At 36.1% G+C, this 16,104-nt stretch overlaps 1 protein-coding gene across 1 annotated transcript in view; it reads left to right on the top strand.

Moving 5' to 3' along the window:
* Window positions 1-333: 333 nt before the first annotated feature.
* The window catches only part of LOC308338076 (ATP-binding cassette sub-family C member 9), a 42,514-nt gene continuing 26,743 nt past the window's right edge, over window positions 334-16,104 (top strand). The window contains exons 1-7 of the mRNA XM_080831638.1: window positions 334-1,293; window positions 2,272-2,514; window positions 4,634-4,828; window positions 6,783-6,935; window positions 7,586-7,741; window positions 9,656-9,790; window positions 12,792-12,954. Of these exons, the coding sequence (XP_080687764.1) occupies window positions 1,147-1,293; window positions 2,272-2,514; window positions 4,634-4,828; window positions 6,783-6,935; window positions 7,586-7,741; window positions 9,656-9,790; window positions 12,792-12,954 (1,192 nt within the window). The 5' untranslated portion in view covers window positions 334-1,146. The remainder of the gene's footprint in view (window positions 1,294-2,271; window positions 2,515-4,633; window positions 4,829-6,782; window positions 6,936-7,585; window positions 7,742-9,655; window positions 9,791-12,791; window positions 12,955-16,104) is intronic.

The raw sequence follows: 16,104 nt of genomic DNA, 5'->3' as shown, positions 1-16,104 counted from the left end.
AAAGGGAAAGGGAGAGAGAGAATCCTAAGCAGACTATGTGTTGAGCACAGAGCCCAATGTGGGCCTCAATCCCAGGACTACGAGATCATGACCTTAGACAAAATCAAGAGTTGGATGCTGAACCAAATAAGCCACCCAGGTGCCCCAAGACGAAGTCTCTTTAGGTATCATGTAGTTGCAGTAGTTTGATCTTTTTCTTCCCCCGCAAATCTATTCTGATATTTTCTATTTTGTGCTAGAACAAGATAGATAATGAGCTTATATGCCAAAGTTTCCATTCTTTTTCACTATGGAAATTGTGGCCACTTTTAAACTTTAGTAACTCTGATAAGTGTTATACAATGGATTGTCTCATGTGTGTTTCAGATTTCTTCTTTCTCAACCCGTATTCACTTGTACTGACCCTTATTCAAAGTTTGAAATATACTGGACCTTTGATTTCTAGTAAATCATGTCCATCTCATATTTGTTATGAAAGGCTGGCTGTGGTTAGGAGAAGGTATAGATCCCTACCTTTCTCAACCCACTGCATAAAGTTTGGCTTTGTTCTGTAGGATCATCATTCTTCTCTTCACTTTGTGGAGATGTGTGGCGTTTTAAGCCATTTGCATGAGAAGAGTTAACTTACTACTTGAATTTTGATCTGTAAAGCAGAAACCCCGTTATATAGCTAGTGTGCATTCCATCATAATTCCAGGTAATACCATTAGACACCTATTAGATCGGTGTCGCAGATAACAACTTGTGAATTCTTCATATAGTATAATCGGGACTTCTTAAAAAAAAAGACCGGGAGATAGAATTAATTTTAAAGTCAACAGAACTACACATAAGTTCTGGAGTGTAGATTATTCCTATTTACGTGTCTTTTTACATCTGTCCATCTACTACAGAGTAGAAGCACTAGCATTTTAAAGTCATTACCACACTTTCAGTTCAAAACTCTAAAAGTGCCCTGGGGCATACGTGTTGTTTTCTTAAAAAAAATAAAATTATGTGGAAATAAAATATTTAAAATGATCTTTGTTATTAAAAAGCATTATATTTATATTGAAATGCCAGTGAAGTTAAAAAAAAATATCAGGGAAAGACTGCATCTTTTTCCTTTTCTTTTTTATTTTTCCAGCCCTATTTCTGTATTGGGTAATGGCCTTTATTACAAAAACCATTAAATTGGTTAAGTACTGGCAGTCCGGTTGGGGAGTATCAGACCTGCGTTTCTGCATCACTGGCATGATGGTCATCTTGAATGGACTCCTCATGGCTGTGGAGATCAATGTGATTCGGGTCAGAGTAGGTATCTCATCATTTTTTTTTTAATTGCTGGAATTCAAGACCCCAATATTAAAGATTATAGTCAGCTAGAAATTACTAGTATTCAAGAGGATGAACAAATGTATATCCTCTTGGTGCATAAAAGTTGAACTAATCACTAAGTTTCAGGCCATTAGTGTTCCAGAAATCTCAGTATGACCCTAGAATCTATTTATTCATTTGTAAATATTGATTGATTGTTATGTGCCAAACACTACGCTCAGTTCATATTATGGATGAAATTGTTTTCATCAGGAAATTCCATCATCCATGATTTGTCCCAAACACACCTATATTAATAAGCAAACTACCGTATTTCTAGAAATTTCAAAATGAAAAGAAGACAATATGTTTGCTCATTTCACTGCTGAAGAAACTTCTACAGAGTTAACTAGCTATATCCAAAGTCACACAGTCAAAACTCATGCTTCTTGTGTTTTGTATCACAGAATGCTGTTATGTTGTGTGACATACTTGTGAATGATTTTTCAATATTCATTTTCTACCAGAGCACTTTGAGTTTGCTTTGAATGGCAAGTCACAAGCTGTAAGGAATAGTGGAGAAGTTACTGAACATCAGCCAAACCACGTATTACCAGAGAGTGACTCAATAATGGTGTCAACACATTAAAAAAAATCTAAATAATGTAAAAATCTTTATTTAGTTGACCCTATCACAGGCTATCATGAAAGACTGGTTCTTAGTAATAACTATTTTTTAAAGAGATAATCTGTTTGTTTGTTTTTTTTGGGGAATTGTCCATAAATGCGTTAATCATAAAATCTGGCATTTAAGGGAAATTATTTCAAAAAATGTTTCCAAAGAAACGTAAGAGGTACTAAAATATACATTTTTGTCCTTCTGAAATGAAAATGTAGAAAAGGTTAAAATTTTATTTTAATATGTGGAAAGAGAATTGGGTTAATTATTATTCTGTGTAATTTTTCTTGCCACAGAGATATGTATTCTTCATGAATCCTCAGAAAGTAAAGCCTCCTGAAGACCTCCAGGATCTGGGTGTGAGATTTCTTCAACCATTTGTGAATTTGTTGTCAAAAGCCACATACTGGTGGATGAACACGCTTATCATATCTGCTCATAAAAAACCTATTGATCTGAAAGCAATTGGAAAATTACCAATAGCAATGAGGGCGGTAACAAATTATGTTTGCCTGAAAGATGCATATGAAGAACAAAAGGTAATTTAATATCTGTTTTTCATGTCCATAATTGTAGAAACTGGCTCTGTTGGGGCGCCTGGGTGGCTCAATCTTTAAGCGTCTGACTTTGGCTCAGGTCATGATCCCAGGATCCTGAGACTGAGCCCCACATCAGCTCCTTACTCAGCAGGGAGCCTGCTTCTCCCTCTCCCACTCCCCCTAGTTGTGTTCCCTCTCTCTGTCTTTCTGTCAAATAAACAAAACCTTAAAGAAAGAAAGAAAGAAGAAGAAAATGGGTCTGCTAAGTATAAAGTCACTAAGCTTAAATGGTTAAGAAAGGTCAGATTTTCTTCCTATGTCTTTCCCAGTAATTTTGAGTCATGTGAATTGGGCCACTGAGAATATACCAGCAGAGGAGATAGAGGAGGGATAGAGGGAACACTATTTTTTTTTTTTCTGGAACCAAGTGGAAAGTAAAAATTAAGTTCGAAGATCATGTATATCTAATCCTTATTACCATATAATGTTAATAATTCATGGAATTGTTATCAAGTTTTTTCAACTATCTGGTCAATAATTTTTTTACATAAAGGTAAAAATAAATCATATAATAATCACATTTAAGAAACTAAAATCCCTAAATTAATTATTGACTAAAATTTGGAGCCTGTATTTCAGACTTGAGAAATTGAATTAAATAAAGTTACCTACCTATTCCATGTATCATCCTATGTGTCTGTCAAAATTGGTTTCTTCTGGTACTTTCTTTGAGAAATTGCCTTAAAAACCTTAAATATGAGTCTTTGGATATTTAGAATTTGTCTCGTTATTATTTATATAGTCATGTGTGCTCTCCACAATGGTAGATGTAATTTATATGGCCGTCATCTACAAATATTATTGCAATTGAAATAATTAGTATTCATGGCAACATTGGAAAGGGGTAAGGTATGGTGAATCAGCTACAGTTTTTGTCTGTTATAAATCAAGACAACAAAGCATTTATGGTAAATGATGAAAATGACCTCTGTTTTATGTCAAAAATGTGTCTTATGAAATTAATATTGCAGGAAATGGTTACTACAAATGAACCTGAGTCATCTCTTTGGTTTCACCTCTGGGAAAAGTATTGCATAATATTTTTAAAACTCCTTTGCTGAAGTAAAGATTAACAATATAGCCTACACATAGTTTAAATGTTCTTCTTTTTTTTTTTTTTTAGTGTAAGTGTTCTGAGTACTCTTTATAACACACATTAGCTTGAACTTAGTGAGTTAACATCTTGCATTAATAAACTTTTAAAAATAATCAAATTTTAAAAAATCAAATTATTTATCTAATAGGGAATTGAATATGAAACACAATCGAATTCTATTCCACTGAGTTGGCTTCTCACAATGGAAGTTTAAAAAAAAAGTTATCCACTTCCTCTCTAAGACTTAATTTTGATGATTGTTCAGGTCTTAAAACCCTTTCAACAAACCACTAAAGATGGGTGAAACCATGTGTTGGCTTAAACATATATGCCATTCTTCAATTTTGCATTTCTTTGTCAAATAACTTGGAAACACAACTCTAACACAACTTTAAACAGTACTGACTACTATTCATGGAGAAAGGAAATACCTGAAAGAGAAACAATTTGAGGCTGAGATGATCTGTTTTGTTTAGCTTATGGTAAAATACCTTGTAGTAAAATATCTTTAGCTTGTGATAGATATCTTGTGATGGAGTAACTCCAGAAATTTTGTCTAGTCTTCCAATAAGCTTCATTTTTACACTTTATGACCTTCTTTTCCATACAATGGCATTTGGTAATATTCATGACAGATACCCATGTTCCAAACAAAAAAGAATTAAAATTAATTTGACCTTAAGAATTTTGGGTTATCCATTGGCAGCTAAAAATAATGCAAAGTTTTTGAAAATCTGACCTATTTACTCCTCATTCTATCCCATTAAAAGGTGTTCAGTAGCTACTGTTTGCATAAAATGCAATGGTTTATGGATTATGCATACTATATTAAAGGGACTCATTAACACTTATAAACTTAAAATATCATCAGAGATATCAGAAGGAATTGCCACAGTTGCTGAGATTAATCGCTGTGCTGAATTTTTAGTTTGGTTCATCTGGGCTTTTTATCCTTTCTTTCAGAAAAAAGTAGCAGATCATCCAAACCGGACTCCATCTATATGGCTAGCAATGTACAGAGCTTTTGGGCGACCCATTCTACTTAGTAGCACATTCCGTTATCTTGCAGACTTACTGGGTTTTGCTGGACCTCTCTGTATTTCTGGAATAGTTCAGCGTGTGAACGAAACCCAGAATGGGACAAATAACACAACAGGGGTAAGTTTGTGGTGCTTCTGAAAGGAAACATATTATTGGCAGATTTCATTGTAAGTGTTCCTTTTTATTAATGCAGTTATTTGAACAGTTCAACCAGGCTTATTTACAGAGAATTGAATGCATTTAAAAGGAAGAAAACAATAATTTCCCTTGTAGAGAAAATTATATGTTTATGCATTCATTGAATGGATCTGTTCAACAAAATTATTTCTCAGATTCAGAGCCTATAAACATTTAATGAGTATCTACTATGTGCCAGAAGCCATGCTCAGAACTTTCACATTGATTATTTTCTGTGATCTTTTCAGCAACCCTTTGAAGAACTTTCAGCATGAGTACATTAGGGAAGGCTGTGACCAATCACATTAGCAATGTGATTTGTACTCTATACATTTTTCCTATATGATAAAAGGCATCACCCTGTTTCACATTATGATCAGGGCAAGTCACATTATAATATTTTTATTAGAAAATCTGCTACTTTTGGGGGGCCATACAATATAAAATACTATATATTTGCTGTTATAAATATATAGTCTTTTATTAACTGTTCTTAAGAAAGTCTCATCATGAACTTCCCAATTTCTTTGTAAGAATTGATTTCTCTAGGTTCACAGATAGAAACTCTAGTCTAGTTATGCATCAATTTTCCTTTTCTGTTCCCTCAACCTAATTTTCTGTCCTTTTTTTCTTCACTTACTAAAATTTCATGCATTCTCAAAGCCTACATCAAATGCCACCTCCTCAGTGAAGCTTTTGTGATTGTTCTGGTTGGTATTTGACTCTTCTTTGTACTATCCAATACATTGTTTATTTCAATTTGGCACTTGCTATAAATGTTCTTTAAATGAAGCATGTTATTTATGGATATTCTTATCTTTCTAGTTGGTAAGCCCTTTAAATAGAAGGACTGTGAACTGTTAATATTTATGTTCACAATGTGTCACTTGCACATACTCGTGCTCAATTATTATGAAAGTGAACCAGATATTTTCACCATTGAACGCACTTTTGTGATGTTTTACCCCTATAAACCTGATTACATTCCATACATTCCACATAGAATTTTTCTATCATCTCTCTCCCTTACATGTATTAACCACACATTTTCCTGAGAAGGAACAGATCTTACACATTTCTGTATATCCTCATGAAAGAAGAGGAAGGGACCAGAAACAGAAGTTAATGGATCTAAACCGTAAAAAATGAAGATTACCCAGATTGACATGATGTACTTATTTGAGTGTTACCTTCCCCTCACTTCTAACTAACAAGTTACCACATACTATTGTTACAATCAAAAAACAGTTTTGTATGTCCTTATGATGACTTCGGTCATAGTCCTACTCAATTTCATAAGTTGTGTCCTGTCCCTGGAAGTGTCAATGTCAATAACCACATTACATATTTTATAGCTTATAATTTATTTTGTTAATACAAATTAAGATAAACGAAAATAAGATTAAGTCAACTATGTGGAGTTATTTTAATAACTTTAATAATTTTAATAATATTTTAATTAGCAAAGTTATAGAAGTTGTATTTCTGTATTAGCGGTCTTGCTGACCAACTACCAGTTTTGTGGTTTCTACTTTAAAATTGCAGTCTAAATTAATTTTGATCTTCAGTTACTACATCTCAAGATGGAATAATGTATCTTTGCAGAAAATATACTCAAGTTTTTAAAGATTAATGTGTACCTTTTTTCTATTATCTGGCATTTCCAGCAATCTTAATGATCAATTTGGGATTTTATGCATTGAACTAGTTTGAGTTTGTATCTGTGGACAGGATGAAGAAAAGCCAAAATTGCCTTGTTGTGGCTCATTTCACTGCTGTTATAAAGACATTGAGTTTTTACTTTTAAAAATCATGTCTCATTGTTAGATGTGAGCTGTACCCCTGGCATATGAAAAGAGCAGTTTTAATTTACGTCTTTTTCTTTTGGGACAAGATTTCAGAAACGCTTTCATCAAAGGAATTTCTTGAAAATGCTTATGTACTAGCAGTTCTTCTTTTTTTGGCCCTTATTCTGCAAAGGACGTTTTTGCAGGCTTCCTACTATGTAACCATAGAGACTGGCATTAACCTCCGTGGAGCTCTGCTGGTATGTACAAGCTTTGAACGATCTTTGTGTTTTGAAAATGCCATATACCATCCGATGATAGAAGTGTAGTGGAGTTAATTTTGTTTTTCACGATTCTGTTTTTACTCTGATACTACAACATTTCTAGGAGCTGCTTAATAAAAGAAACAGAGCTAATTAGTAACCCCCAGAATTTTTAAAATGTTTTGTAATAATAAGAGAATTTGGGGGGCACCTGGGTAGCTCAGTCGGTTAAGCATCGACTCTTGATCTCAGCTCAGGTCTTAATCTCAGGGTCATGAGTTCAAGGCCTGGGTTGGGCTTCATGCTGGGTGTGGAGGCTGCTGAAAGGAAGAAAGAAAGAAAAAAGAAAAATAGAAAAAACTTTTAAAAACTTTATCTCTGTTTTAATTTGTTCTAGAGCTTATGTTTGAAATTGAGTATACATTTTGATTATATTGCCAGAAAATTAAATTTGTATGTAATTGAGGATGAACAGTAACTATGCTAAAATGAAGAGAGTGGTTGACTTAAGAAGATGGCATTCTAGGTTTTTTCCCTCCTTTTTCTCCAGAAAAATTTAAAATGTTATCTTTTCAATAACAGTGAATAAATATAGTGTTGATTAAGTTTAGAGCTTCAAGTACTTTTTTTGTTTTTCTTTTTTGCAGGCGATGATATACAATAAAATCCTTAGGCTGTCTACATCTAATTTATCCATGGGTGAGATGACCCTAGGACAGATCAATAACTTGGTTGCCATTGAAACCAATCAACTTATGTGGTTCTTGTTCCTGTGTCCCAATCTATGGGCAATGCCTGTTCAGGTAGATCAATATAAGTAATCTCATTTGCACAGGAAACAAAACAAAAGGAGTAGGAGATACTTAGTTCAGTAAAGGGCAAGCTTTTTAAATATGCTGATGTTATTATACTCTTTTTATAGAAAGAAAGCAGAGATTCAGAACTCTGACATAAGTTAGGAAAGTGGGGTGTGGAATTCTACTGCTTAGGTTCAAATATCTGCTCTACCCTGTTTGTACAAATGTTTAAATCCTCAAAACATTCATTTCCTCAACTTTAAAGTGGGAATGATAATAATATCTGCCTCATAGAATTGTTGGAATTGTCAAGATTAAGTTAATATGTGTAGCACATGCAGCATAATGCCTAGCATTTCATGGGCATCCAGTATTTGTTAGCTGTTACTGTTGTTGACCAAATTCAGGCAATTCACAGAGCCAAGGCTTGACCCCGTTCATTTTGACAGATTCTCATAGCATGTCTAAAGTAGAACAATTGCTGTAATCCATTCCATAGTTTCAATAGCTGATGTTTTATAAAATGTCAAACTTTATTAGGTGGTAGGAACACTAACAAGCTGGAGGGCAATTTAGCTTTTTTTTAATGGAAAATAGCATTTTAACAAAGATGCAGCACCCCTGCTCCCCACCAACTGAGTAAAAAAAGCAAAAGAAATGTTTTCAGCTCTTTCTTCCATGTGATGCTGAATATTTTTAGTTATCTCGAGTTTTGCATCCTGTAGATAGAGCTTAAACTGTAGATCTTATTCAAACCAGTCTGTCACCTTTGTCCCTCTGTGCCATGTTTATTAAAATGCATACAATAATACAGATATGGTAGTTTTAAAATTTTGTTGGCCTTTTTAGTTTTAAATGGAAATCCAAGCCAAATAAAAATGTATATCATCCACTGTGCATGACACAATGAAAGATTTAAAATATACTCGGTCTCTTTTTATTAATATGTACTTATACACAGGTCAAGTAGGTGTCTGCCTATATGATGTAATTTAAAATGCACCCCAAATCCTAGGCTTCCTCTGAAAGACTGCATCATGAGTGACGTTAAGGAAACTTTCATTTTGACTGGAATCCCTAAAAAGCCCAATTGGTTAGGCAATAAATATGTGCACTTGTTTCCAAAAGGCCACTGTTAAGCTGTTATCATTGGCAAACACACAAGGATTTAATGCTTTAACTACACGGATATATTTTGTTAGTTGACATTTTCAGCCATGATAAACTGAGCTACTGGAGGAAAAAAAGTAGGGAGAAAAGATTGTGGGATCAAATCCTAAGTTTTTAAAGGAAGAAGAAGAAAGTGACAAACCAGAGAGGGTTGACTTAAGTGGTTCAACCCTGGGTTTGGGGAAATAAAAAGGGAAGTGAGGTATGACGGGGCACCACCAACTCTAGCTTTCTGGTAGTTTTAGTTAAGCTTAGCCTTCTTGTCATCAAGTGACTTCTGGGGTCATTGAGGCTGTGAGGAGCTCAAATTATTCCTTTAGTCTGCAAACAGCCATCCAGGGCTCACTTACACTATGATGCTGCCTCCTGCTTTCCATCCTTCCTACCTGGAAAAGTTAGTAGAGCTCCATGACAATATGGAATGCCAGTTACAGCGGGTGATAACGTTTTCAAGAAAAAAATGTGAAGACTGTCTTAGAAGGTCAGAAGCATCAGGGGACCAGTCTGCAGCCTCATGCAGTAACTTGGTTTGACACTCGTTTTACAGATCATCAGACTAAAAATAAATTCCTACCACTTAGCTTTCCCCCAACAAAACATAGCAAAACCCAACTGTTCTTAGTTGATTTGACTTCCAAATACATGTATTTATTAATCAATCAATAATGAAGAAATAGTACATTTTCGCCAAAATAGATTTCCTTTCATGCAGTGGTTCATTTTCCTTTTTCCATATGGTTTCCTTTCTAGATCATAATGGGAGTGATTCTGCTCTATAATTTACTTGGATCGAGTGCATTGGTTGGTGCAGCTGTCATTGTTCTCCTTGCGCCAATTCAGTACTTCATCGCTACAAAGTTGGCAGAGGCTCAGAAAAGCACTCTGGTATGTTCACATCTTTTGGAAACTTGATTAGGAAAAGTCTACTAAGCTGTTTTATTTTTAAAATAATGGGAAATGAATACATGCCACTCAGAATAATTTGGAAATTGATACATTTTATTTCAATTCTTAGGCAGCAAATGTGTATTTTCTGTGTTGCAAAAAAAACACTTGTTTTTAAGAATTTTTTAAAATTTTATTTTATTTAAGATCAATTAATTAACATATAGTATATTAGTTTCAGAGGTAGATTTCAGTGATTCATCAGTTGTATATAACACCCAGCGCTCTAGAAGTAATGTCGTTTTTTTAAAAAATTTTTATTTTATTTTTTTAGTGTCCCAAGTTTCATTGTTTAGGTACCACACCCAGTGGTCCATGTAATACATGCCTTCCTTAATACCTCCCACCAGACTCACACATCCCCTCATCCCCTTCCCTCCAAAACCTTCAGTTTGTTTCTCAGAGTCCACAGTTTCTCATGGTTCATCTCCACTTCCGATTTCCCCCAATTCACTTTTCCTTTCCTTCTCCGAATGTCCTCCATGTTATTCCTTATGCTCCACAAGTAAGTGAAACCATATAATAATTGACTCTCTCTGCTTGACTTATTTCACTCAGCAGAATCTCCTCCAGTCCTGTCTATGTTGATAGAAAAGTTGGGTATTCATCCTTTCTGATGGAGGCATAATACTCCATGGTATATATGGACCATATCTTCTTTATCCATTCATCTGTTGAAGGGCATCTTGGCTCTTTCCACAGTTTGATGACTGTAGCCATTGCTGCTATGAACATTGAGGTATAGATGGCCCTTCTTTTTACTACATCTGTATCTTTGGTGTAAATACCCAATAGTGCAATTGCAGGGTCATAGGTAACTCTATTTTTAATTTCTTGAAGAATCTCCACACTGTTTTCCAAAGTGACTGCACCAACTTGCATTCCCACCAACAGTGTAAGAGGGTTCCCCTTTCTCCACATCCTCTCCAACACTTGTTGTTTCTCGACTTGTTAGTTTTGGCCTTTCTAACTGGTATAAGGTGGTATCTCATTGTGTTTTTGATTTGAATTTCTCTGATGGCTAATGATGATGAACATCTTTTCATGTGTCTGTTAGCCATTTGAATGTTTTCTTTGGAGAAGTGTCTGTTTATGTCTTCTGCCCATTTTTTGACATTATCTGTTTTTTGGGTGTTGAGTTTGAGGAGTTCTTTATAGATCTTGGATATCAGCCTTTTGTCTGTAGTGCCATTTGCGAATACCTTCTCCCATTCCATGGGTTGCCTCTTTGATAAAAAGCTTCTCCATAGCAAAGGAAACAATCAACAACAACAACAACAAAACCCCCACTTGTTTTAAAAGTGGATTTGAAATGTATGATTTGATCATCTCAGACTCAAAATACCAGAGGCACATTCCTGATGTTTTTAAGTGCCATGGGGTGATGAGGCATGGATCATTTTCTAGATCACCTGTCTAGAGAATATACCTGAGAGTATTTTGAGTCCATTGGATGTTAATTGTTGACATGGGATAAATGGTTCAAAGAATGAATAAAGCATCAGGTTTGTTGTTTCTGAAGTTAAATTTCCCTCAAGTCGAATCAAGCCATGAGATGATCTATGGAGTTACACTCAAGTATTTCAGTGGCCGCTGCTCTGGCTGAATATGTTCATGGTCAGCTTGGCAAGCAAGCAAAGCCAATGATTGACCCTTTCTGGCTTCAGCGTGTCATAAAATCATTTTATTGGACTAAGAATTGGCTTCTTTTAAAGAAATATTTACAAATAATAAAATTGTTGACAGGATGTTTAGAAATAAAGTTTGATTAAATATGAGTGAGGCTGTCTGTGAATCAGGCATAAAATGTAGGGATGCTGCCCCCGATGGAAGTGTTTCCCAAGTTGGTTTCTGCTGTGACAAGCAAATTGTGTGTCATGCAGGTGGTTTCTGTCACTTGTTTTTCTGCTGCTCCCAGTGAGGCTACTCATTGTTTCTGTCTGAGCTAACTGTCCATCCAGGGCATGAATACAGTGAGGTGAGGAAGAGGGGCACAAAGTGGAGACATGACTATCCTCAAACATCTGTCTTTCATTGAGCTCATCATACTGTATTCATTTACTCATGCAGCAATGATCTGATAGGCATCTAAGACCCCGTAGAGACCAGAAGATGAATAAAAACCAAGCCATTTGCTACTTTTGCTTCCTCCTATCGTCTTTGGGCCACTTGCCTGCTCCTTTTGATAGCTCATAGGAAATAATGTACCTTACTGATCATTTTAATACTTGGTGGTAGAAGTTGCAGCTGTTGAATAAATTGTGGCTTTTGTAAAAAATTTCTTTACAGTTAATCCAAACTCTCAGTAATGAGTAAATCTAGTTTAGGCTTTAAACAAGAGCTTATGAAGAGGTGTGTAGAAATCTCTTGAAGTTAAAGGTGAAAGCCTTGGTTTCAATAACTGTATTATGAAGACACAACATGAACACCTGCCTTGTGAACATACACAACCCTCACATTCCCAAATAAGAAGCAAACTAACTTTCCTTACATTCATTGTTTTCTAAGTACGAGTGATAGTGCTGAGGAGAGAATAAAATGAGTTAGATGTTAGGAGGAGCCACTGGAAGTCTCTGTGTCATTTCCCTAAATGTCTATATATACTATCTGCAGACCTGATTCAAGAAAATCATGTGATACTTTAAGAAACTGCTTTTATTTAACCCAAAGCAACAGAAACATAAGAGTTTTTAGGTGGAAAGATATTTGAGGCCGTTTCATTCAACTCTTCATTTTAGAGTTGGAGGCAGAGGCATGGAGAGTTTGCCTTCCCCCACCCTCACCCAGGCCCCCACCCCCAGGGGATCTCAAAGTCACAATCAGTGGTGGAGCCAGGCAGAAATCAAGACCTGGTTCATCCCTGTCTCTTACACATAGAGTTCCGCCCCTTTGATTCACTTGGATGCAGCTTGCATTGTTTTTTTTTATTTTTGTTTTATAGGATTATTCTACAGAGAGACTGAAGAAAACAAATGAAATATTGAAAGGCATCAAACTTCTAAAGTTGTATGCTTGGGAACACATCTTCTGCAAAAGTGTAGAAGAAACAAGAATGAAGGAACTATCCAGTCTCAAAACCTTTGCACTTTATACATCACTCTCTAGTAAGTTGCCCTTGCTCTAAGGACCACCAAAAAACATGTGGCCTATGTACTTTAGGTTATGATCCCTGAAACATTCTACTCATCTGAGGAAGTCCATTCATTCTCTACTTATGTGCTGCCCAATAGCCATTAGCCATCTGAGCCTATTTAAATTTAAAGAACAGGGTTAGCATAGGCTTAGTCAGGTTGACCTAAATTTGTTTTCTTTGAAGATGTGTGCTTTTGTCATGTTACTTTGCATCTGAAATCCTTGGTTTCTTTGTCTGTAAAATGGGGATGGTGATGAGTGTAGTACCTGTGATTGAAACCGTCGTTATCAGTTACCATTGGGATGAATAGTGGGTTTTCGCTAACAGTTTCGTTTACTTAAGTTGATTGGACTGTATTGCTATTGACGTTCTTCTTTTTTTTTTTTAAGATTTTATTTATTTCTTTGACAGACAGAGATCACAAGTAGGCAGAGAGGCAGGCAGAGAGAGAGGAGGAAGCAGGCTCCCCGCTGAGCAGAGAGTCTGATGTGGGGTGCGATCCCAGAACCCTGGGATCACGACCTGAGCCCAAGGCAGAGGCTTTAGCCCACTGAGCCACCCAGGCTATTGACCTTCTTATCCCCAAAGATCCTCAAAAATTATCTGCAGTTGTCTTACCTGTCTATCTGGGGGCTTATGATATTATATTTTCTTGAAGATTATACTTAAAATGCTATTTTTGGAAATTGAGAAGAAGCAATGTCAACACTTCTGAGTGAAAGAAGTCAAGTTATATTCACATAAAATCCTCTTTTCCAATACATTTTCAAGAACTTTTAAATATGGAGCACTCTTATCTTCAACTCTAATTTTTATAAAGCAGCTGTTAACAAAATTATTGTTTTTCCCCCAGAGTGACACTGAGTACTCTCAAGAAAAATTAAGCTTATGTTAGTACAATTCTTACAAACTTAGCCAAACAACTCCCACTAACATTTGATCTGGTTTTTATGTCAGTTTTGTTTATCTCTATTGTTCCCAAGACTTTGAACAAATTAAAATGCTGGAAGTTAATATATTGTTTCCTCTTGAATTCTAAACTACTTTAATTCTTAGAGATTATAAATACTTCTTGTGTGAAATAGATTTAGAGAAAATATTTGGTTTGTATAGCTCATTTATTCTAGTCCTAATGCCTGATGAATTAGAAATGAAATGGGAAGGAGATTTCTCTTCCAGCTCTGCACCACTGCTAATATGACATCAAAATGCTAGAAGATGGAATGATTGATATCCACTTGTTTATATAACAGTACTCTAATCTGGTGACCCTGGTAGGGGAATGTATATTTCTCTCTGCAGTGGACTGAAATACTCATGAAAAGGATGGATGAAGCCAGAAATAATAACAATAAAAAAAGTTGAGATACACAGCCAATTATTGCCCTAAGTGGCTTTACACATATAATCCCATTTAATCCTCCCAACATCCCAATGATTTAGGTTCTACTCTTAATTCCATTTTAGATATTAGAAGATTGAGGTGGAGAGAGCTTAAGTAGGTGCTTAAGGTGGAGAGAGCTTGAATTTCATTTAAATCATCCACCTACTAAATGGTACGGGTGGGTTGTTAATCCAGTTTGTCTGTCTCCAGACATGAAATTTGGATGGATTTTTGAAAGTCAGATACAAAAGAAGGGAGGACAGAGGATAACAGGGGAGAAAAACAAGAAATGATGAAAGTAAAAATACAGAGTCAGATGTTTATGATAGGCAGTGGGAATTCTTGAGCCAATGGTATAAAATTCCCAGTTGGACCATTTGTAAGATTTATGATATGGTTATGTACAGTGTTCTTGGTGATTAAGAGTTTGAACTGTGGGGGTTGCATAGAGCTGGCTATAAATCCCAGCTCTGCCACTTTTTGGCGGTGTGGCCTTGACCAAATTACTTATATCCTCCAAGCCCCAATTTCCTCATCTGTAACATGAGGTGATGTCTATCATGTAGGACTGTAGTAAAGATTAAAATAACGAATGATACAAATGTTGATTTGGGTTGTTGATTCTATTCCAAGCTATTCAAATGCTTCATAGTCATTATCTCATATAAAGCACCTGGTAAATGGTCTAGTGCTCACTAACTTCCAACCATCACTTTCCTCATCTAAAAATTGGTGTAATAATAATAAATCATTATCACAGATATACTGTGAGAATCAAATGAGGCAGTGAATTTTATAAATAGGGGCACCTGGGTGGCTCAGTTGGTTAAGCACCTGACTCTTGATCTCAGCTCAGGTCTTGATCTCAGGGTCATGAGTTCAAGCATTGCATTGGGCTCCATGCCCAAACATGGAGCCCACTTAAAACACACACACACACACACACACACACACACACACACACACACGCATTTTGTAAATAGGATTTGTAGAGCACCACAAGAAAATAAAAAATAGTGAAAGGAAAAAGCCAATTGTAAAATCAAAACCACATTGAGATACCACCTTACACCAGTTAGAATGGCCAAAATTAGCAAGACAGGAAACAACGTGTGTTGGAGAGGATGTGGAGAAAGGGGAACCCTCTTACACTGTTGGTGGGAATGCAAACTGGTGCAGCCACTTTGGAGAACAGTGTGGAGATTCCTCAGGAAATTAAAAATAGATCTTCCCTATGACCCTGCAATTGCACTGCTGGGTATTTACCCCAGAGATACAGATGTAGTGAAAAGAAGGGCCATCTGTACCCCAATGTTTATAGCAGCAATGGCCACAGTCGCCAAACTGTGGAAAGAACCAAGATGCCCTTCGACGGATGAATGGATAAGGAAGATGTGGTCCATATACACTATGGAGTATTATGCCTCCATCAGAAAGGACGAATACCCAACTTTTGTAGCAACATGGACAAGACTGGAAGAGATTATGCTGAGTGAAATAAGTCAAACAGAGAAAGTCAAGTATCATATGGTTTCACTTATTGGTGGAGCATAACAAATAATATAGAGGACAAGGGTAGATGGAGAGGAGAAGGGAGTTGAGGGAAATTGGAAGGGGAGGTGAACCATGAGAGACTATGGACTCTGAAAAACAACCTGAGGGCTTTGAAGGGGCGGGTGTGGGAGGGTGGGGGAACCAGGTGGTGGGTATTGGGGAGGGCACGGATTGCATGGAGCA

The sequence above is a fragment of the Martes martes genome, assembly GCF_963455335.1.
Source record: "Martes martes genome assembly, contig: scaffold_389, whole genome shotgun sequence".
NCBI classification, from domain to species: Eukaryota; Metazoa; Chordata; class Mammalia; order Carnivora; family Mustelidae; genus Martes; species Martes martes.
Note: the sequence above shows the minus strand (reverse complement) of the source record. Positions and strands in the feature narration are given on the sequence as shown.